The sequence below is a fragment of the Silurus meridionalis genome, chromosome 4, assembly GCF_014805685.1.
Source record: "Silurus meridionalis isolate SWU-2019-XX chromosome 4, ASM1480568v1, whole genome shotgun sequence".
Lineage (NCBI taxonomy): Eukaryota > Metazoa > Chordata > Actinopteri > Siluriformes > Siluridae > Silurus > Silurus meridionalis.
In genome coordinates, this window is record NC_060887.1 from 12,313,596 (window position 1) to 12,332,962 (window position 19,367).

The 19,367-nt window shown below is 40.3% G+C and overlaps 1 protein-coding gene across 8 annotated transcripts in view; it reads left to right on the forward strand.

The window, feature by feature from the left end:
* The first annotated feature begins 902 nt into the window (after window positions 1-902).
* Window positions 903-19,367, forward strand: part of pou2f2a (POU class 2 homeobox 2a) — a 42,032-nt gene continuing 23,567 nt past the window's right edge. For 4 of the 8 annotated variants that reach the window (XM_046848131.1, XM_046848132.1, XM_046848133.1 and 1 more), the window contains exon 1: window positions 905-2,355. In XM_046848131.1, the coding sequence (XP_046704087.1) occupies window positions 2,256-2,355 (100 nt within the window). In that variant the 5' untranslated portion in view covers window positions 905-2,255. Of the gene's footprint in view, window positions 2,356-19,367 lie in introns of all 8 variants that reach the window. The other 4 variants (XM_046848128.1, XM_046848130.1, XM_046848127.1 and 1 more) reach the window with 2 other exon arrangements.

Genomic DNA, 19,367 nt, shown 5'->3' on the forward strand with positions numbered 1-19,367 from the left:
CAAGATAACACTTAATAATGCCTTACTACTGGTCTATTACAAGCACCTGTTGGGACAATCCATAATTACCATCCATTCTGGAAACTCCACCGAGGGTTTTAGCTAATCATTAAAGTAAACAGTGAAAGGCTTCACTCTTTCTTTTTTTTTTTTCCCTTTTTTTTTTTTTTAGCCCTAGCGGGTCTGTGTGGCTCGCAGCCTCATGCAATCGATTTCCCCCCATCGACTGCAGTGTTTAGCCTATAGATTTTTCTATTAAAAAAATCTATATTGACAATAATCTTCCGTGTAAGTGCTGCGTAATGTCGCGATCGACGGCGTGACGAATCGACGTTTGGTGGCGAAACTCGTACCCCAATCCCAATCCCAACCACCACAACCACCAACCCCCAAACTCTATCCTCTTGAGCACACCCTGATTTTGCAAAATGTCACATGGGCACTTTAGGAAAAGATCCTCATCTGGTCAGCTAGGAGCTACTAATACAAGGGCGTTTCGATTTTGTATTTTTTTGTGTAGTTTGCCCCAAAAGGTTTTAATTATCCAACGGTAGGGAATAAAAAGACACATCAGGCCTAGAAGAGATGCCCTTTATTACATATAATGCACCATAGCAGCCAAGTGGGCCTACTCTACTTTATAGAGGCCCCTGATTACATATACGTGGCATATGCGGCTTGAAATGTAGTCCATGTCAATGCACTGACAATTGTCTTATTGAAGGTACGAGGAAGCCACAAAATCAATGTCGAGCAGCTGGGCTACTATGGGTGGGTGAGAGAGAGAGAGAGAGAGAGAGAGAGAGAGAGTGTGTGTGTGTGTGTGTGTGTGTGTGTGTGTGTGTGTGTGTGTGTAAGGGGGTGTGGGGTGGAGGGAGGGGTGGAGGATGAGGTGGTGATGTGTGTGAGTTGTAGCGGCTTGCCTCTCGTTTCCACGTCGCGGCAGCGCGGAGGCAGAGCGCGCGCGCATTCGGGAGGGAGTCTGGTCGCGTGAGCCATTGGGGTTCCCGCATAACGGGAACACAGACAACAAAACACGCAGGCGGACGGACCGGGAAATAGGCAAGTGATCTTCAAAAAAGGAAAAAAGGAAAAAAGAAAGAAAAACAAACCATAAAAAAACAAGACAAAAGGAAAAAAAAAACACAAAATCCAGCGACGAAAACAAGTCTTTTTTTTTATTCCAAGTGTTCGGGGGGGGGTTTGTTTCTTTCTTTATTTGTTTGCTCGGTTTATTTATTTATTTATTTATATATTTATTTCGTATCGATTGATTGCGTTTTAATTAGCGGAGTGTGACAGAGCGGCGGTGGGCGGGGCGAAGCGCCGGCGAGCACGTTATGTTGCCTTATTATTAACGTTTATATATCAATAAATATAAAAAAATAGATTTCTTTATTAAAAAAAAAAAAAAAAAAAAGATACTCCTTCATTGTGTCGGATTTCGACTAAGATCAGGCTGTGCGACTTTAAATGTGGAAGCGACGGTGTAGCATGTAGCTGTCGGAGGAAACAAAAAAAAAACCCGGAATAAAACAATAACAGATCCATAGCTAAAGACCAAATAATCAAATATACCAAAAATCCGAATAAAACCCAATAAACACGAGCATCAGGAGCGCGTTTCTCTTTGCCTGGAAATAAATGGTATTTCTTCTTGTTTTATAGCCAAGGGAAAGAAGGGATGAAAGGAGCCTAACCTATGTTTCAAAATCGAAAAAGCCTTTTTTATTCCTTATATTCAATAATTCACATGAAATCAGTTTTGAAGGATCTTGCTAGGGTTCAGCAGGTGTATCAGTGTAGCATAGAGGTGAATGCTAGAGCATCAGTGTGAGAGGAGCTCTAGCCCAGTCTGTCCGCCTGTGTGTGGGGTTTGTGTCTGAGCAGCTTAGGCTTATTCTCTACAGGCTTCTTACTCAATTCCAGAAGTGATCGTCCAGAGACTAACGAAAGCAATGAAAACGTGATCGATCAGCCTGCGAGTGAGCACCACGCCGAGTTCCTGTCACTTAGAAAAACTTGGTGTACAATGCCAAAGAGATCCCGAACCCAGCCAAAGCCGAACGCGACCGAGCTCCAGGTGAAGACCTACACCTCCCATCTCAGCTACAAAGAAGAGACCGGCGACCAGAGACTGACTGTGCTGTAATAACGCCAAAGCAAAAAAAAACCATATATAACATATAGTAATACCAGCAACTAGAGGAAGGAAAAAAGTCCAAAACAAAAAGCCCGAGACGAAAAGGAGGATCATGTTTGTCCCCTTGCCGCTGCCGTTCGTCTTGCCCAGAACTGCCTCCGAGCTCCGCGCCTGGCGCCTCAAGTCTCCGCCGGCTGCGCGCGCGCTCTCCGGTAAGCTTCATCTCTTTCTCACGTTCTCTCACATATACACACACACACACACACACACATGCACGCAGCATGCATCCGGGCCGAAATCCTGTCCTGTGTTTTTCCAAGCTCGTGGAGATCAATCGTCTTGTGTTTCTCCCGTTTGTGCGTGTCCACCATGCACCATGCACTTCCATCGCGCGCGCGCTCTCTTCATCTCGCATCCTGTAGTCGGAACAGTGGGATTTTTGGAATCGTGATTTATCGTCCCTCCAAAACAAAAATAACGCAAAAACCAAAAAGAAAGAAAATTAGTCAAAAAAAAAAAAAATGCATTAGAGCTGATGAATAAGACAGCGTGTTGTCCTCGCGTTTAATCCCATGTCCCCGTCTTCTCTTGTTTTTTTATTTTTATTTTTTAAAAAAATTTTACGTCTCCGGGTATCTTTCCGTGTCCTTTGCTCGCTCCGCTCTGTCTCCAGCTCCGTCTCTCCCGGACTAAAGTCTGGCGCGCGCCGGCCCGGGAATATTCATGCCGCGATATCGATCCTGCGGAGATCGATTCCGGGGCCGGCGGATCGCGGCACACTGAGAGGATAGAGAGAGGCAGACCGAGCAGAGCAGGAGGAGACACCACACCGATTGACACGCGCGTGCTTTTTATTTCTACATGCCTTTTTTTGTTGTTGTTGTTGTTGTTGTTTATTTTGCAAGAATCCAAGCTGGACGCGTTTGCGTGAATGGGAATAAATTTGGTCTTTATTTCTTTTTTTTAGTCCTGAGATTATGATGGTGTTACTTTGGGATTTGCATTTGTGAGATTTTGTGATGCTTCTCGTCTGTCGGATGCAGGACAGGAGGACAGCGTGGAGGGAACGTGGAAAACCGAGTGGGATGTACAGGGGGGTGTCGGGATGCCCTGCTTTGACATTCGGATTGAATTGAGCGGTTTTTCTGTGCACACGGGAAAATATGCCTATTGAAACTCTGTGTGTGTGTGTGTGTGTGTGTGTGTGTGTGTGTGTGTGTGTGTGTGTGTGTAACATGAGTGACACTCAGGGTCTGTGCAGTTCTGAACATAGCTAATCATTTAGAATAATGCTATTCAGTTTGCTGTCTGTTTGTTCCACATAAAAAAACAATGTTTACTGCAAGATCTGCACCGTGCACACAAATTATTATTCTGTGAAATGTCTTATTAGTTATTATATATAGCAATAGTACATCAGTAGGCCTGACTTCGAAATTATTTGTTAATTGCGCCATGTTGATGTGTTGGAAAACGAATTAATTCAAATCGATTGCATTTTGCTACATCATTATACTTACTAAAATATTTATGCATTACGTAATTTTTACGTTTGGAACCGTTTTTGAGGTGAAACCCGGACGAAGAGAAAAACTTAAACTAAAACAAATCGTCGAGTTTGGGTTTGAACATATAGGAGCGCGCACGTCCTGGGCGCAGAGCACGCGCCTTGGGCTTTTTAGTGAGGCGCATGCGCAGATGCAAGGCGGTCGGTCAACACTGAACTATAAAGTGCACTGTATAGATATAGGTATAGAGTTTGGGTTGTTTACATACAATAGCAAATAAACAATAGCTGTTAAAATGCATTCTAAGTATGTTCATCAACAATTACACTCCTCCTATTAAATTTGCTGTGCTGTGTAATGTGATTAGTAATAAATATTAAACTATTGTTCAGTAATTACGGATTTGAAGATCTTTTTGTAGATCAGTACTTTATTGTATAATATTTGGATTGAAATGCTAAAATGTGCATATTTTGGCACAAGAAAAAAAAAAGAAAGCCGCCGGTCTAACTGCATTCACAAGGTAATTTGACAAGGTGTTGATATGAGTGTAAACAGGCCAAGAAATATGGGTACAATGCTCAATATGGCGGCTGTACTATGTAAGTATGCGCCTCAACAAAAAAAGAGTTAATAGCTATCTTCGTAAAAACTTTGTACACTGACGTGTGCTCGAAAACATTTTTTTTTATCTCACTGTTTATAGAATAACGTGCATAGCACAGCCTGAAAACAAACTGTGATGTTGTTAGCCACACATCATGGACACCATTGTTGTCAAAAGTGATCTACATGCTTGCTGATCCTCTTCTAGCATTTAGGTCTTTTCTATTAAAATAGATTGGATCTGGTATGACTGAAAAGAACTATCCAGGACCATTTGCAAGATGGCCGCCGAGTATACAGACGTTACTAGAATGCCTTTGATTTGACATTAGCATAATTGTAGTATGACTGAAGTAGTCCAAGGAAATACTGATGCAAAATGATGTAATAGACACACCGAGGACTGTGTGCCAGCACCAAGTCACATGGGAAGGGTTAATTGTGTCAAGCTGTGTGTGTATGTGTGTGGGTGTGTGTGTGTGTGTGTGTGTGTGTGTGTGCAACCTGTGTATGAGTGCAACTTGGGAGTTCCAGGTTTAAAATGATTGTCAATGACAAAATATCAGCTTGGGCTTGTTAGTAGCATAATGCAAAATCAATATACACAACGAAGATGTCAATACAGCATGCTTTATTACATTGAGCTCTCTCTTTCTCTCTCTCTGACTCACTCTCTCTCTCTGTCTGGCCCTGTGCACAATACATACAGATTATTCTCCATAAATTCTTTGCACCTTATTAATGAATGCATTATTAAATTAATGAACTTCACATACCAACTTGTTCCTGCTCGAGTTTATCAACGCAGTAAAACCCACCGAAGCGTATGGAAAATCGTGCATTTCCTACCCACTGTTTTAAAAAAATCCATTTGGACTTGCATTCGAATATGACAAGTATTCATGCACCAATAATGCATTTCATAAGAGAAGCAAACCTTTTGATGATAAGATTTGATCATGCATCGAGATCCATACTACATTAAGTCCTAATATTTTATCTTGTACAGTTACAGTTCGGTGATGCCTTTAGAGAGCGAGGGGAGGGAGAAAGAGATGGCCTCCACTAATGGCATTTTAATAGTGATGAAGTCTCATGGCTCATTAGCAGCAGTGAGAGATATTGAGTTTCACCCTGTGAGGAATGACCTTCGCCTGTGTTCATAAACACACACACACACACACACACACACACACACACACACACACACACACAATATTGTCACAGATCTGAGGCAATACATTCAGTGAACTGAATCTTCAAACCGCTTTCCAAGATGCATTATGAATCTTTGGAATGTTCTCTTACTGCCAATCCATAGTGCGCTCCAGTCCCGACTGCAAAACCTGTTTAATTAAAAATTAGATTTTCAATATAAGGTTATTAATATGTCACAATGTATAAGAGGATTTCAATAAATATCTTGGCCGACTGTGTGCCAGACTGTCAGATTATCCAGTGAAGATCCTCTGACGATAGATCTGCAATCAAAGAAAAAAATTAACGTTCTGCTTACATCGTTGTACCACACAATCTGGGTTTGAGTAGATACACAGAAACATTCTTCAGAATGGGCTTGGGCTCAAGGTAAGAAGTTTTTGTCATTTAGTGCATTTTGCCTGTCATGTCATTAAGACAAATGTTTTGCTAGCCTTCGCGTGAGCTTCGCCAGTTCCTGAAGCTGTTCTTCTATTGGTGGCTTTTAGATGTGCTTACACTCTGATTAGAATAAAAAATCTTAAGAACAGTGTCAGAACTTCCCAAACCTGTCTGCATCACATGATACGCTCTAAAACGGGCGATCGCAATACATGCTTGCAAAAAGATTGTTTTTTCTATCTGCTACATCAAATACAGGATGAATACCCTGCACTCCAAAGCTATCTTAAGCTTCACACAATAGCGTTCCTTTCTTTATTTGTTGCTGTTTATTTCTTTTTTAGTTCTTAGAGGTGAGAATAAGGCAGACGGAAAAAAAAAAAATCTGCAGACACTAAGTCAACAAGAGTGAGATTCCCCAAAAGTGCCATAGCACTGAAATGTGCTAGGAGATAGTAGAGTGGGAGGCATTTTAAACACTTTTGCTAAACATAAAGATGATGGATTTAATTCTTTTGGAACGCCAGACGTAGACATATGAGAGCTAGCACAAAGGAAACTAAATGAGAATGGCGCCTCCTAACCCGGAGTGCATTTGCATGCTTGTGTACAAGCATGAGTACATTATTATCCATTACACTCATACTGGATTCATACTTTTGTGTCAGACAAATATATAGATTAAATGGACAGACGGAAGGCAAAACGGTTCCTCGGATTGATAGACGTTTAGGTACATGGATTGGTGAAAAGATTGTTGAATTTTAAAACAAGTGAAAGATGACAGGCTGTTGGTTAAATTGATATATTGAATGAAGAATACGGATATTAGGATAGTGCCTGGAAGACGGATATAGGAATGAGAGGCAAGAATGTTATTTTGGTGATGGAGGGATGGGAAAATTGGAGTCGAGGGATGAATTGACAGAAATATATGATCCTGCTTTGATTGTTCCCGATCCTGTTTTGCTTTGGTAGATGAACACGAACACATGTTTCATTTGGGTTCTTAGTTTGTGCGAAGGAAAGAGTGTGTGCATGTGTGTGTGTGTGTGTGTGTGTGTGTGTGTGTGTGTGTGTGTGTGTGTGTGTGTGTGTGTGTGTGTGTCTGTGTTTGGGAAAGGGGGTGCATCATGTATTTAGATAAAGGGGTATGTGTAATAAAACCAAGCTATTTGATTAGGTTCCTCCTTCACGGCAGCTGAGTAGAGGCGTAAATCAACAATCCTTCGTTCCATTTCATTTAAACCGTTAGGATTTATGATAAGCGGGGTTGAATGTTCACCTCTAAAATCCAGTCCTGGTGTGTGTGTTAAGTGTGTGTGTATTTGTGTGTGTGGGGTTTCTTTCCTCACATTTGAGGATGCTGATAAACAATATAATAAACAGCATGCTGAATTGCTATTTTATAAGTATTTTTCTATTTCACAACATTTTTTTATTTACAACAGAGAGCTCTGTGTTTGTGTGTGTGTGTGTGTGTGTGTGTGTGTGTGTGTGTGTGTGTGTGTGTGTGTGTGTGTGTGTGAGGTGGGGGTAGACTGGGCCTGCTTGACCTCTCCCCTACATTAAACTGCCTTGTCCTGTCCGTTTGGTACTCCACCTCTGTCCTCCCTCCTGTTTTTCACCCCTTTCTTTTGTTCCAATCTTTTCTTCGAATCCCCCTGATCAGAGACTCTTGCTGTCTTGCTGTTCTCGTATCTCCCTCCCCATTTCTATGCATCTGCAATGTTTAGGGTGGACCTCTGCGCTCTAAGCCTCCGACATGGCTGTGCGTCTAGTGTCTAATATAACAGCGCAAACGAAGTTGAGGCAATATCGAAGCTCGGGAACGACTATAAATTTGGCGTGCTGTGCCATAAAATAGTTTTTATAGAGGCATTTTTGAAAAGGCCTCCCATCGGCTTATTCCTTGTAATTGGCCACATGCTGCCTTGAGTGACAGGAATAATCATCAATCAAATTAGGAGGGAGGAAGAGGAAGGAGGGGGCTGCCATATGAAGACGAGAAAAAGAGAAAAGGTGGCTAATTAGAGAGACTCCTGTGATAACCTTATATCAGAATTCTTTGTATAGGCTTGCATTTTTGTTACAAACGTGCGTTGTGAACTGCAATATAAATAACATAAGTGATATCATTTACATTTACACTATGTGGACCACATGCCAGTTTGCTTATGCTTGCTAAAGGCTTGTAAAAAAAAAAGGCTGTCCTTTTAATCGTGTCACGCCGGCCTTCCCCGCTGTCGCCGGGGTTCTTCTGTAAACCAGAATCCTTCGGCATGTAATAACAAGGGAAAGAAATTCACAACAGAACGAGGGATGTTAATACACAACGTTCACGTTGCCGTTTTACCCTCAGCCAAGAACCGCTTTTAGATGCAGGCAGCCATTACATCAGACGGCTGGCGCTTGGGCTTCGCTGTAAATTGGGAACTCGGGGAGATATCCCTGGACATCAAGCCGGAGAATCGACAGCTCATGGCAGAATGTGGCATTAATGATTATAGTGTGGCATTATAGGAGATTTTTGTGTTCCTGTCTTTTAAATTTCAAAGTTCCTTTTGACTTAAACAAAAACAAATCTTTTTAACAATACCAGAGACAGTGGTAATGACTGGAAAGAAATATGTTCTGCAGCTTTGCAACCATGGACTCTGCATTCTGTGTACTAAATGAGCTGTCTTCCTAGCAACCTTTGCTAATCTTGCTGGTGAAAGAATTCATGAATATTACACTTGCTGAAAACAGTTCCTTTGCTAGTTAGGGTGATAATACTGATCTAGCTAACATCTAGTGGTTAGCTTTCTAGCTAGTTTAATTTAACGTTAGTGGAAAGTATGCTTTTAGCGATAGCAAGAAATTAACATGGAGCTTTTACATTCATGTATAGGCATAGATCCTGGCTTTATTTTTATAATGAACTGCTTAAGGCATTATTATTAGGATTTATTTTTTAATTAAACTATTTATCATTGTTGTTATTAGGTTCTTTGTAATGCTTTGAAGTCATGCTCCAGTACTTTAGAGCGTTTAAAACACTACAAGGTAGGTTTATAGTATCTAGGACCACTCAGTGTGTTTTTATGGAATTAGATGATTATTGTCGTAGTAGACAGCATCGTATTTAATAGGCATCTCTTATGAGACTCTCCGTCTAAAAATGTGTGTGTGTGTGTGTGTGTGTGTGTGTGTGTGTGTGTGTTCATTGGCCGTTAATGAGCTCTGCTTGTGTTCCTCTCTGCTGGCCTGTCATAGCCCTGACACTGCTTATAGCAAAATCAATACAGAGAGAGAGCGAGAAAGAGAGAAAGGAACAGGGAGGGAATGAGTAGGAAGGAAGGCAAAAAGGTTTAAGGAGGGCGGATGCAAGAGAAGCAGAGCCTTTGAGCAGAAGACAATAAATAAAGTCGTTATCTTCCTTCTGAATGAAATGTATATACACAGTGGCAAGATGGTGGTGCGGATTATTGGTTGATGGCGTACTGTTAAGGGCATGACTGGCTACAGTGCAACAGCAGTTTATTACTTGGCAAAGCGTGTGTGGGTGTGGGTCTAGGTGTGTGCTTGTGGGTGTACCAAGTACAGTTAGAGTAAATGTGCACCAAACACAGACAGATGAAGTGTGTGGACATGTGTGAGGACGTGAAGGCAATATATAGTCTGTGGTAAGTGTGAGAGGGAACTGTAAGCGTGAGTGACAGTGGATGTGTGTTTGTGTGTGTGTGTGTGTGTGTGTGTGTGTGTGTGTGTGTGTGTGAGAGAGAGAGAGCGAGAGAGAGAGAGAGAGAGAGAGAGAGCATAAAGAGGCAGTGGTGGTTTAAATGGCTAAACCCTATTATATTTGTATTATAATCCCAGCTTTAAGAGAGTTTAAGTTGAATAAGAGAGAAGGGATCAGTCTGGTTGGAAATCCCTCTCTCTCACTGCCCCCCCTTCACAACCCCCCCCCCCCACACACACACACACACACACACACACACACACACACACACACACCCTCCATGCATTCACCAATTCATGTGCACATTCTCAGAGTTTATCTTATATACACACACACTCTCGCAACTCGTCTCGGCGATCACTTCCCTCTGGAGAGAGGGAGGAAGAGAGGAATAAGGCGATAGAGGGAAAGTGAGAAAGGTTGGGGGGGGATCCGACTGAGGCAGAGAGAGGGACAGATAGCGGCATTAAAATTCATGGCTTTTTTACTCGCCGAGCCAAAAATCAATAGTGTTTACTATGAATGAGTGGAAAGACGGACAACAGCCAGGGCCAAAAGGGGGGAGGAGGGAGGGAGAGAGAAGGAGGGAGACTTCATTACTGCGGGCTGTGACACCAGGGGCCAAGGTTAAAGATGGGGTGGAGTGAGCGCTAGCACAGAAAAAAAGGGTGTGTGTGGGGGGGCCTAGCATTTACACACAATATCACACAATATCAAGTAATGTTGCTAAATTATTGTCATACATACATATGTACAATAAATATATATATACATATACATATATATATATATATATATATATATATATATATATATATATATATATATATATATATATATATATATATATATACACACATCTTACCACTCTTACTGTGTTATAAAGGAGTTTTTACAGAAACACTGTGCACATGTTGTTGTGGACACTAAAACTCAGTTTAAGCATTTAAAAGATTTCAACCAAACTGCTATTGATTTGGGTTCACACTTGCCAAATTTGGGATTCGGCTATAGCGATGGCTTCTTTCTGCTCTCTAGAGGACATCAGGACATCTGGCAACGAGGGACTTAAGATACCAACTCTAATGACCTTTAGAAGCATTATCTCTCTCTCTCTCTCTCTCTCTCTCTCTCTCTCTTTACATATTATCTTCTTGTTTTTAGAGCAGCCTGTCTTTTTTCCATACAGCGCCACAAACTTTTTGATATTCAGAAAAGCTCATGAATGATGGAGCAGGAGATGCTTGTCTCACAGCCAGGTGGATCTGCGGGATTTAGATGGAAATGTGAACTTTAGCATCATTTTTCATTTGCATTTAGATCCATGTGATCAGAAAGCAATAGGTTTAACGACTGTAAGGTCATATTCGATCAATTAATTTTCAGCTAGAACTAAATAAACCTCTGCATTAGTCCTGGAATGCTGGGTGTTCTATGAAATGGTTAATGTTTTGAGCTTTTTAGAAAGGACCCCTTTTGTTTCCAGCGTAGCTAACATTGGTACAATAAAGATCGGAGCAATGAATATAACAGGTTTCATAACGTTTGTTGTAGGATCTCCTCGTAGGAACTTTTTTTCCAGCGTAATGCAATAAGTGTTACATGATTTCCTCTTTAATAATTTAATATTACCTTTCACCTTGTCCAAAAGCCACACTATCCAATATTTATGGCCCGTATTTGTTATTGTTATTAGATGTGATTAGAAAGTGTGTTTGATTTATGGTTTTGCTTACTTTATTTCCCATGCTCCCTTTCTTCATCTCCTTTTTTACACTCTCCTTTCTCTTTTATTTTGGGACATTCACTCATTCTCATTTATTCTCTTTTTTTTCCTCTTTTTTTCTCCCCATCTCTTTCTCTCTCTCTTTCTCTCTCTCTCTCTCTCTTTCTCTCTCTTAGTCATCTGTTCCCTTAGCGACGGTTTCCAAGGCGCCCGTTCCCAAGGGCTAGGGGAGGGAACCTGTGAGGTCACACATCCATAACTACACACCTGAAAATCTCCTTTTCCCTTTTCCAACCGCATTTTCCCACTCTCTCTTTTAGTGTCCGACATTCTCTATTTTCTCTTTCCATCCCTGTCTTACTCTTTCTTATTCCCTTTCTATGTCCCTCAGTAGCACCATATCTTTGAGTTTCAGTTGTTGTGGTCATTCACTTTGTCCTTCCGCTGCCGTATTCATTAGTACCTGCGTTTATATGAAGATGTGGTATGGGGGTCTAGTGGAAGCACTGCAGAGCCTCAACATAAGCCCATGTTGGTACTGTTGTTGTTTTTGGTTCAAAAAATAGAAGTATAGTGTAAAATAGGAGGTTTTTTTCTCAGAAATGGAAAATTAATGTCCTATAATAAAAGGAAATCCCCATGACCAAATTATATGGGGGACCAAAAAAAATAATTGAAAAATAATTGAAAAATTCTAGTTTAAATTTTAGTATAATGTACACCCATGTTCTCCAACTATCTTTGAGCAAATCTGACTTCATCTCCAATGTCCATTTCAATCTCCATCTCGTAGACACACTAGGTTTTCATTGAAGTTGATGAGCCTGATTCCTTGATTGGAGATTTCCAGCTTGCATACCAGACATATGAATGTAACAATGTTTTGCATAAGGTCAATAAATAGGTTAGGTCGCACTCATCAGTGACATATGTTAGTCCTCCAGAAGGCCTGCTGTTCCATTTCTCCTCACCAAATGCTTCCACATAATGAAAAACAAAATGTAAGCGATTAGTACAACTGCCGTTTGCTAATTATGTTGTCGGTTGATTAGACAGCTAAGACCTTCTGTCTGGGCCAAGACAATCAGAGAGATTTTCTTCAACCAAAATGTATGAACTATATAAATACCACAGTGAATGAAAGTACATGTTTATTCTATAAAAAATAAAAATAAAAATTTAAAATCAGGTTTAAATTTTGTTTTTTTTTTTACGTCAGAAAAAACTCAAATGGCTATGAAGCATCTGTAGTACCCTACAAAAGTGAGTACACCTCACATTTCAAGTAACCATTTTATAATATCTTTTCAAGGGACAATACAGGCGTTATTGTCTAAATAGCTGCCAACAAAAGTGAATACACCCTAAGTGATAACAGCTGTATGACATGTAACCATGCAAAGCCACACATCCTTTTCAACATGTTCATGTTTTTGTCTGCTTGACAGGACGATACAAATTTGTGCATCTTGTATTAGAACAGTTAAAATGTGGTGCTTTGAGTACAATTCTCTCATACTGACCACTGAATGTTCAACATGCACCTCATGGGAAAAGACTCTTCAGTATTTGCGAATTAGAATTGTTGCTCTACACAAACATGGCCTATGCAATAAAATGATCGGTAACACCCTGAAACTGAGTTACAGTACAGTGGTCAGGGTCATGCAGAGGTTTATCAAGACGGGTTTCACTCGAAACAGATCTTGCAAGGGTCCATCAAAGAAGTTGAGTCCTTGTGCTGTGCGTCAGGTGCAGAAGCTGCTTCAAAAAACAAACGCATGAGTGCTGCAGGATTGCTTTAGAGGTTGCAGAAGCAGAAGGTCCGCTCGTCAGTTCTCAGACCGTACGCCACACACTGCGACAAGTCAGTTTGCATAGCTGTCGTCCCAGAAGGAAGCCTCTTCTAAAGCTGGTTCACAAGAAAACCTGCAAACAGCTTGCTGAAGACAACCTGTCCAAGAGCATGAATTACTAGATCCATGTCCTGTAGTCTGATGAGACTAAGTATGGGGCTGCATGAGTGCTGCTGGTACTGGGGAGCTGCGGTTCACTGAAAATGATCTCCAACATGTACTGTGACATTCTGAAGCAAAACATGACGACCTCTTCTCAGAAACTGGGGTGAACCTCAGTTTTCAAACAAAAAAACAACCCCAAAGACCTGCCTTGATGAGAAAGCTGAAGGTGAAGGTGATGGAGTGCCCAAGTATGTCTCCACACCTGAACCCTGTTGAGAACCTGCATGGCATTTTCAAGCGGAAGGTGGAGAAGCCCTTTGTGTCTAACATCCATCAGCTCTGTGATGTCATTATGGAAGAGTGGAAGAGGATCCCAGCAACAACCTGTGCAGCTCTGGTGTATTCTATACCCAGGAGGATTAAGACAGTTCTGGATTACAATAGTGCTCACACAAAATAACAGTTTTGACGTGTAATCCCCCACTTTACCGCAGTTTGAATCTCATTATCTCTAATATTCATTATATAATGAAGTAAAATGTTAATACAGTACAGTACTGTATACATGAAGTAGCATTTTTTGGGGTGGCGTCCGTTTATCACGTTTTTTTGTTTATCGCGGGCAGTTTTGAAACTTATTACTGTATCTATAACGGACTCTGTGTCTGTCTCTGGGGTTTGTGAGCAAATTTCTTTAAAAACAAATTATTTTCTTTTGTTTTCTCTGTAAATGAAGAAAACAAAAGAAAAGAATTTGTTTTTAAAGAAATTTGCTCACAAACCCCAGAGACAGACACAGAGTCCGTCCTCAGCAGCTGTGGATTTTGATGTGCGAATGTCCCTGCGAAAGCTGAAGGTAAGCAAATGGTCTGAGGAAAAAAGAACTCCAGCAGTGAGGACAGTGGGCTGAAGATGAAGCCGCAAGGAGGTGACCTTCCTCTTTTTTCATGTGTGAAAAAGTATTTACACCAGGCATCTCTTCATAGCACCATGCACACCAGCTAGAATATCACAGTTAGGCACTTGACAGGTCCATGCAGGAAGCCAGCAGGTACAGAACCCGAAATTAGAAATAGAATTAAGTGAAGAGATGTTATACAGCTGGCACTTCTGGAAAAAATGATTTCTGGAATTCTTGGACATTTAATAGCATTATAGATAACTCATTACAAACATTGTATGAGTATATAAAAAGGATAAGGGTTAGAGTTAGTTGTTCATACTTCAAGCTTTGACTTGCTGCCGGACATCAGACCTTCCGAATCTAAGATGAGATTTAAATAGTAATCATCTTTAAAAAAGTTTATGTAAATGGGAATCCCTGAAATAGGATCTGTGTGACACAGCTTAATGATTTCCAGTACAGTGAGTGTACACAGAGTGTGTTTCATATGTAAATAGTGTAGTTTGTTGCAGTGTAGTGTGTAGCAGCTCTCCTGGCTTGTCCTTGGGGTATCCATGTAGATCTGTTTCATATTAAACAGGCAATCTGTAAGTTTAGAGGCATCTCAGTGTGTGTCTGTGTGTGTGTGTGTGTGTGTGTGTGTGTGTGTGTTTGTGCTATCACATTTTCAACATGTTTTGATTCTTTAATCTGGATAATCTTGCTTTGTCTAGCCTTATGCACTTTGAATGCTCTATCTATCTATCTATCTATCTATCTATCTATCTATCTATCTATCTATCTATCTATCTATCTATCTATCTATCTATCTATCTATCTATCTATCTATCTATCTATCTATCTATCATGTGAGGTCAGTCAATTTAACAAGAGTTATGATTTCACAGTTTCTGGCATGAGGGTCATGGTTACCAGGCAACGGCCATTACCGTCCGTAGATATGCAGTATTCTCCTGGCTAGAGCGGAAAATGTGTGTGTGTGTGTGTGTGTGTGTGTGGGAGGAGGGTCAAGTTCATCTGAGAGGAGATTAATGGTTGAGGGACAAACAGATTTTCAGTCTGTGTCGACACAGGTCTCAAGTCGTTACTCCCCTTTGAAGCCTTTGTCTCGCCGACTTGCAAGAGGAGTGAAGAACGTCTCTGTAGCACATGTGCAGTTACCACAAATCCCAGTTCCAGCATATTTCCCTGTACTAAGAACAAGAAACTGGTCTAAATTCATTTACTGTGGACATCTAGGAACAGCCAATAAATGTTTATGAGAAACAATTATTTTGTAAAACCCCATCAAGTCCTTTATAAGCACACACTTTCATTAAAAACTTCTTAGCCTGTATATAATTTTATCCTTTCACATACAGCACTTTTTTTCTTATGTTCATTATCACTTAGCTACTGTATTTCTGTACCTTAAAAGATTTTAGATCTGCAAAAATCTAATAAATGTGAATTTACGATTTGGGAAAGCCTAGTGCAAAAAAAAAAGAAAAAAATAGATCATTTATATTTGTTTTGCTCTGGCATTTGGAAATTTAATGTAAGTCAAAGAGAACAGTTCAATGAGAATGATTTATTTCATGCTTGTCCCATTCAAAGACATTTCCTGTAGCATGTAGCAGGATTATTTAAATTCTTTATTTAATTCAATCAGTCATTTCAAGCATTTTTTACACACACACACACACACACACACGTTAACAGAAAACTGCTTTTAAACTACTTTGACACGTTTGTTTTGAGTGACACAGAACTGTAAATTAGATAAATAGAGAGCAGGATGAAAGTGCTGGTGAAAGATAATCATCAGGACATCAGAAATCATCAAGATTTTCCCATCACTTATGTCCCTTTCCGGCTCTGTGTCTCTTTCTCCTCACACTTTCTGTTGACCAACTCTTTCTCTCCACACAAATTCTCTCTTTTCCTCTCTCTACCTCTCTCTGTCTCTCTCTCTCTTTATTGATCCACTCATAGTTTGCTCAGTTCTTCACTTTGCTGCCTCACTTTAATCAATACAGATAATTGTCTGCTCTGCGGTCCTTGCCAGATTCTCTCTCTCTCTCTCTCTCTCTCTCTCTCTCTCTCTCTCTCTCTCTCTGAATCACACTCTCTTCTTTTTCATCAATGAACTCATGCCCCCCCCCATCAATCTGGGATTCTTTCAGTTTTAATGACAGAAAATACCATTCCTCTCTCTCTCTCTCTCTCTCTCTCTCTCTCTCTCTCTCTCTCTCTCTCTCTTCCCCCTATCTCTCCCTCTCTCCATCGATTGGCGTGGGAGCGATCGACTCACATGTGTAAACATTGTGCACGTTCATGTTGCGGTTTAGGTTCTTCGACCGCTCCCACACTCCTGGGTAGCTGTGGAGATGCACGCCGAGGTACTGGCACTGCAAACTAAGTCCTCGGACTACATGTTCAACATTGTCATTCGTATTATGTGAACAACATGGGACTCAGACTTAATTTATCAAAGTATCTGGGCGTTTAGGGTGAACTAGATTTTCTCTCTACATATACCTATGATAGATTTGTATAACACCGCTGCACTCCACTTACCTTACAAACAGTGAATTGTTTCACGGTTGTTACGCTAAAAGCGTAACAACTCTTGGAGCACCATACGACCAATCAGATTAGTGAACTACACTTATTCATTCTCTATATGGACAAATTTTGGACACCTGACCATTAGATTGGTTTATGCCTTTTGAACATCCCATTTCACATTTACTTGTAATTATATAATATAATCATAACTCCACTCTTCTGGGAAGATCTTTCACTAGATTTTGGAGTGTGCTTGTGGAGATTTGTTCTAATTCAGCGATAAGGGTGTTAGTAAAGTCAGGTACTGATGTAGGTGAAGAAGTCTGGGTTGCAGTCAGCATTCCAATTCATCCCAAAGGTGTTTAGTTCAGAGCTCTATAGCAAGCCAATCAAGATCTTCCACTCCAACCCATCATGAAGCTGGCTTTATGCACAGGTGCATTGTAATGTTAGAACAGGTTTGGGTCCTCCAACATCCAAAATCATATGCAAAAAATAATTTTACTGAAAAGTAACTCGCATTACTTTTTTAAAAAGTAATTTAGATATTAATGAGTAAATTTATAAAGTAACGCGCTACTTTACTCATTACTCTAGAAAAGTAATAATATTATGTAACGCACGTTACTTGTAACGCGTTACCCCCAACACTGCCCTTAACCTTATAAACACGAACGATAGTTACATTCCTGACAGAAGTGCGACTGGAAAGTGTGCAGCCTTGTGGTCAAAATTTAGTCGATTATCTTATTGTTCTCTAAGAAGTTATTAAGCATTGTAAATGTTTAAGAAATGTCTTTTGCCCTAAAATAACTTATTTCTTAATGGCAATTATCTATATTACACCTGTTACACCTGTAAGGTGTGAAAGAGATACAAGAAACGCAAAAGTAACGCAAAAGTAATATAACGCATTACTTTCCATAAAAAGTAACTAAGTAACGTAATTAGTTACTTTTTTGGGAGTAACTTAATATTGTAATGCGTTACTTTTAAAAACAACACTGGTTAAGGGTAACATTGTGCAATTCCGTAAATATGACCTCGTCCTCGTTTACATCATTCTCTGCTTCATCATCAGCTTGAAACATTCTGAACGCTTTTACAAAGTTTGCGCTATTATCAGTGACCGTGGCAGTTTATCTTCCCACAAAGAGCAAACGAGCTGTGAATTTGCTCTCTATCTCCGCTACGATGGCATCGTACATGTGTCTCCCACGGAAAACTTTTATTCTGAGCAGTCAATAGAGCTGCAGTGGTGGAAAGTCTGCAAAAGTTTTCTATATTTCTGTCTCCATTTCCATATATGCAACATTACACACACACACACACACACACACACACACACACACACACACACACACACACATCTGTAGTGCTGTGCTTTGCATACAGATTATAATTTTTTTTTTTGAAGTAGTATTTTTTGCAGTTGACAAGAGCTTTTCACCAACACATAATCTACACTTAACCATTATTCCTTTCTCCTTTTCCTCGACTATTTCAAAATAATAAGAATACTTCCATCACAGTAATGTAATGCTCTGGTTTGCCATCTCTGCTTCTGACCAGCTTCTGTTCCCGCTGCTCGCATGTATGAGTGCGCGATTCTACGTGACTACGTTCATTTTAATTCAGTATTTATTTTTTTATGCAAAATAATTTAAATGAAAAGTAACTCACATTACTCTTTTAAAAAAGTAACTCAGATATTAATGTGTAAATTTATAAAGTAATGCACTACTTCACTCGTTACTTCAGAAAAGTAATAATATTACGTAACGCACGTTACCCCCAACACTGTCAGTGACTGCCTTATAGAGACATCTTTATATTGGTGAATGGCACAGACACTTACATACTGTATTTTATATAGCAACAGATACATACCCAGCTACCATCCCTAATTGGTGCAACTACGAACACTCCTTCTATTTATATGTCTAAATCCAATTAAATAAATACAAGGCAGGGGAACCTAATAAAGTGGCTGAGAGTATGAGTGTGTAAATAAGGACATATATTTGAATTGTACCTACACAATGTACAGTAGGTGTCTGTTGATGGTGGGCTTGAGGCAATGCTTAGTTGTGCATCTGTTCTGCTACTCGAGCTTAAAAATCAGTGATTGCGTTAAGGCTCAGATGGAATTATGGAGGAAGGGCCTCACTCCAGGGTGTGACAGCAAGGGAGAGTGTCCCACTGGGACACACACGCGCGCACACACATACATAAACCCACATACAAAGCAAAGCAATGGTGTGCAGAATGCCCAGTACCTACTGAGTTATTCCTTTTGTGTGTGTGTGTGTGTGTGTGTGTGTGTGTGTGTGTGTGTGTGTGTGTGTGTGTGTGTGTGTGTGTCTACATGTTATTTTTTCATACATACTTCCATTAAAAACATTTGGTCCTGTTTGCACATCTTCCATTCCCTGGACAGAACGTCGGGCGATTTTACCTGCTCTTAAAATGGCAGCTGATACAGAACCATGAGAGGAAGGAGGGGACGAGAGTGAGAGATGGAGAAAGAGATATGTAGTGGATTTATTCATAAAGACTGCTTTGCCACAGATATTGTTTTGTTTCTGAGTTTGTTTGTTTTTTTTAAATAATAGAGCTCTTTTTCTGTTTCTTAGAGAATGAAGA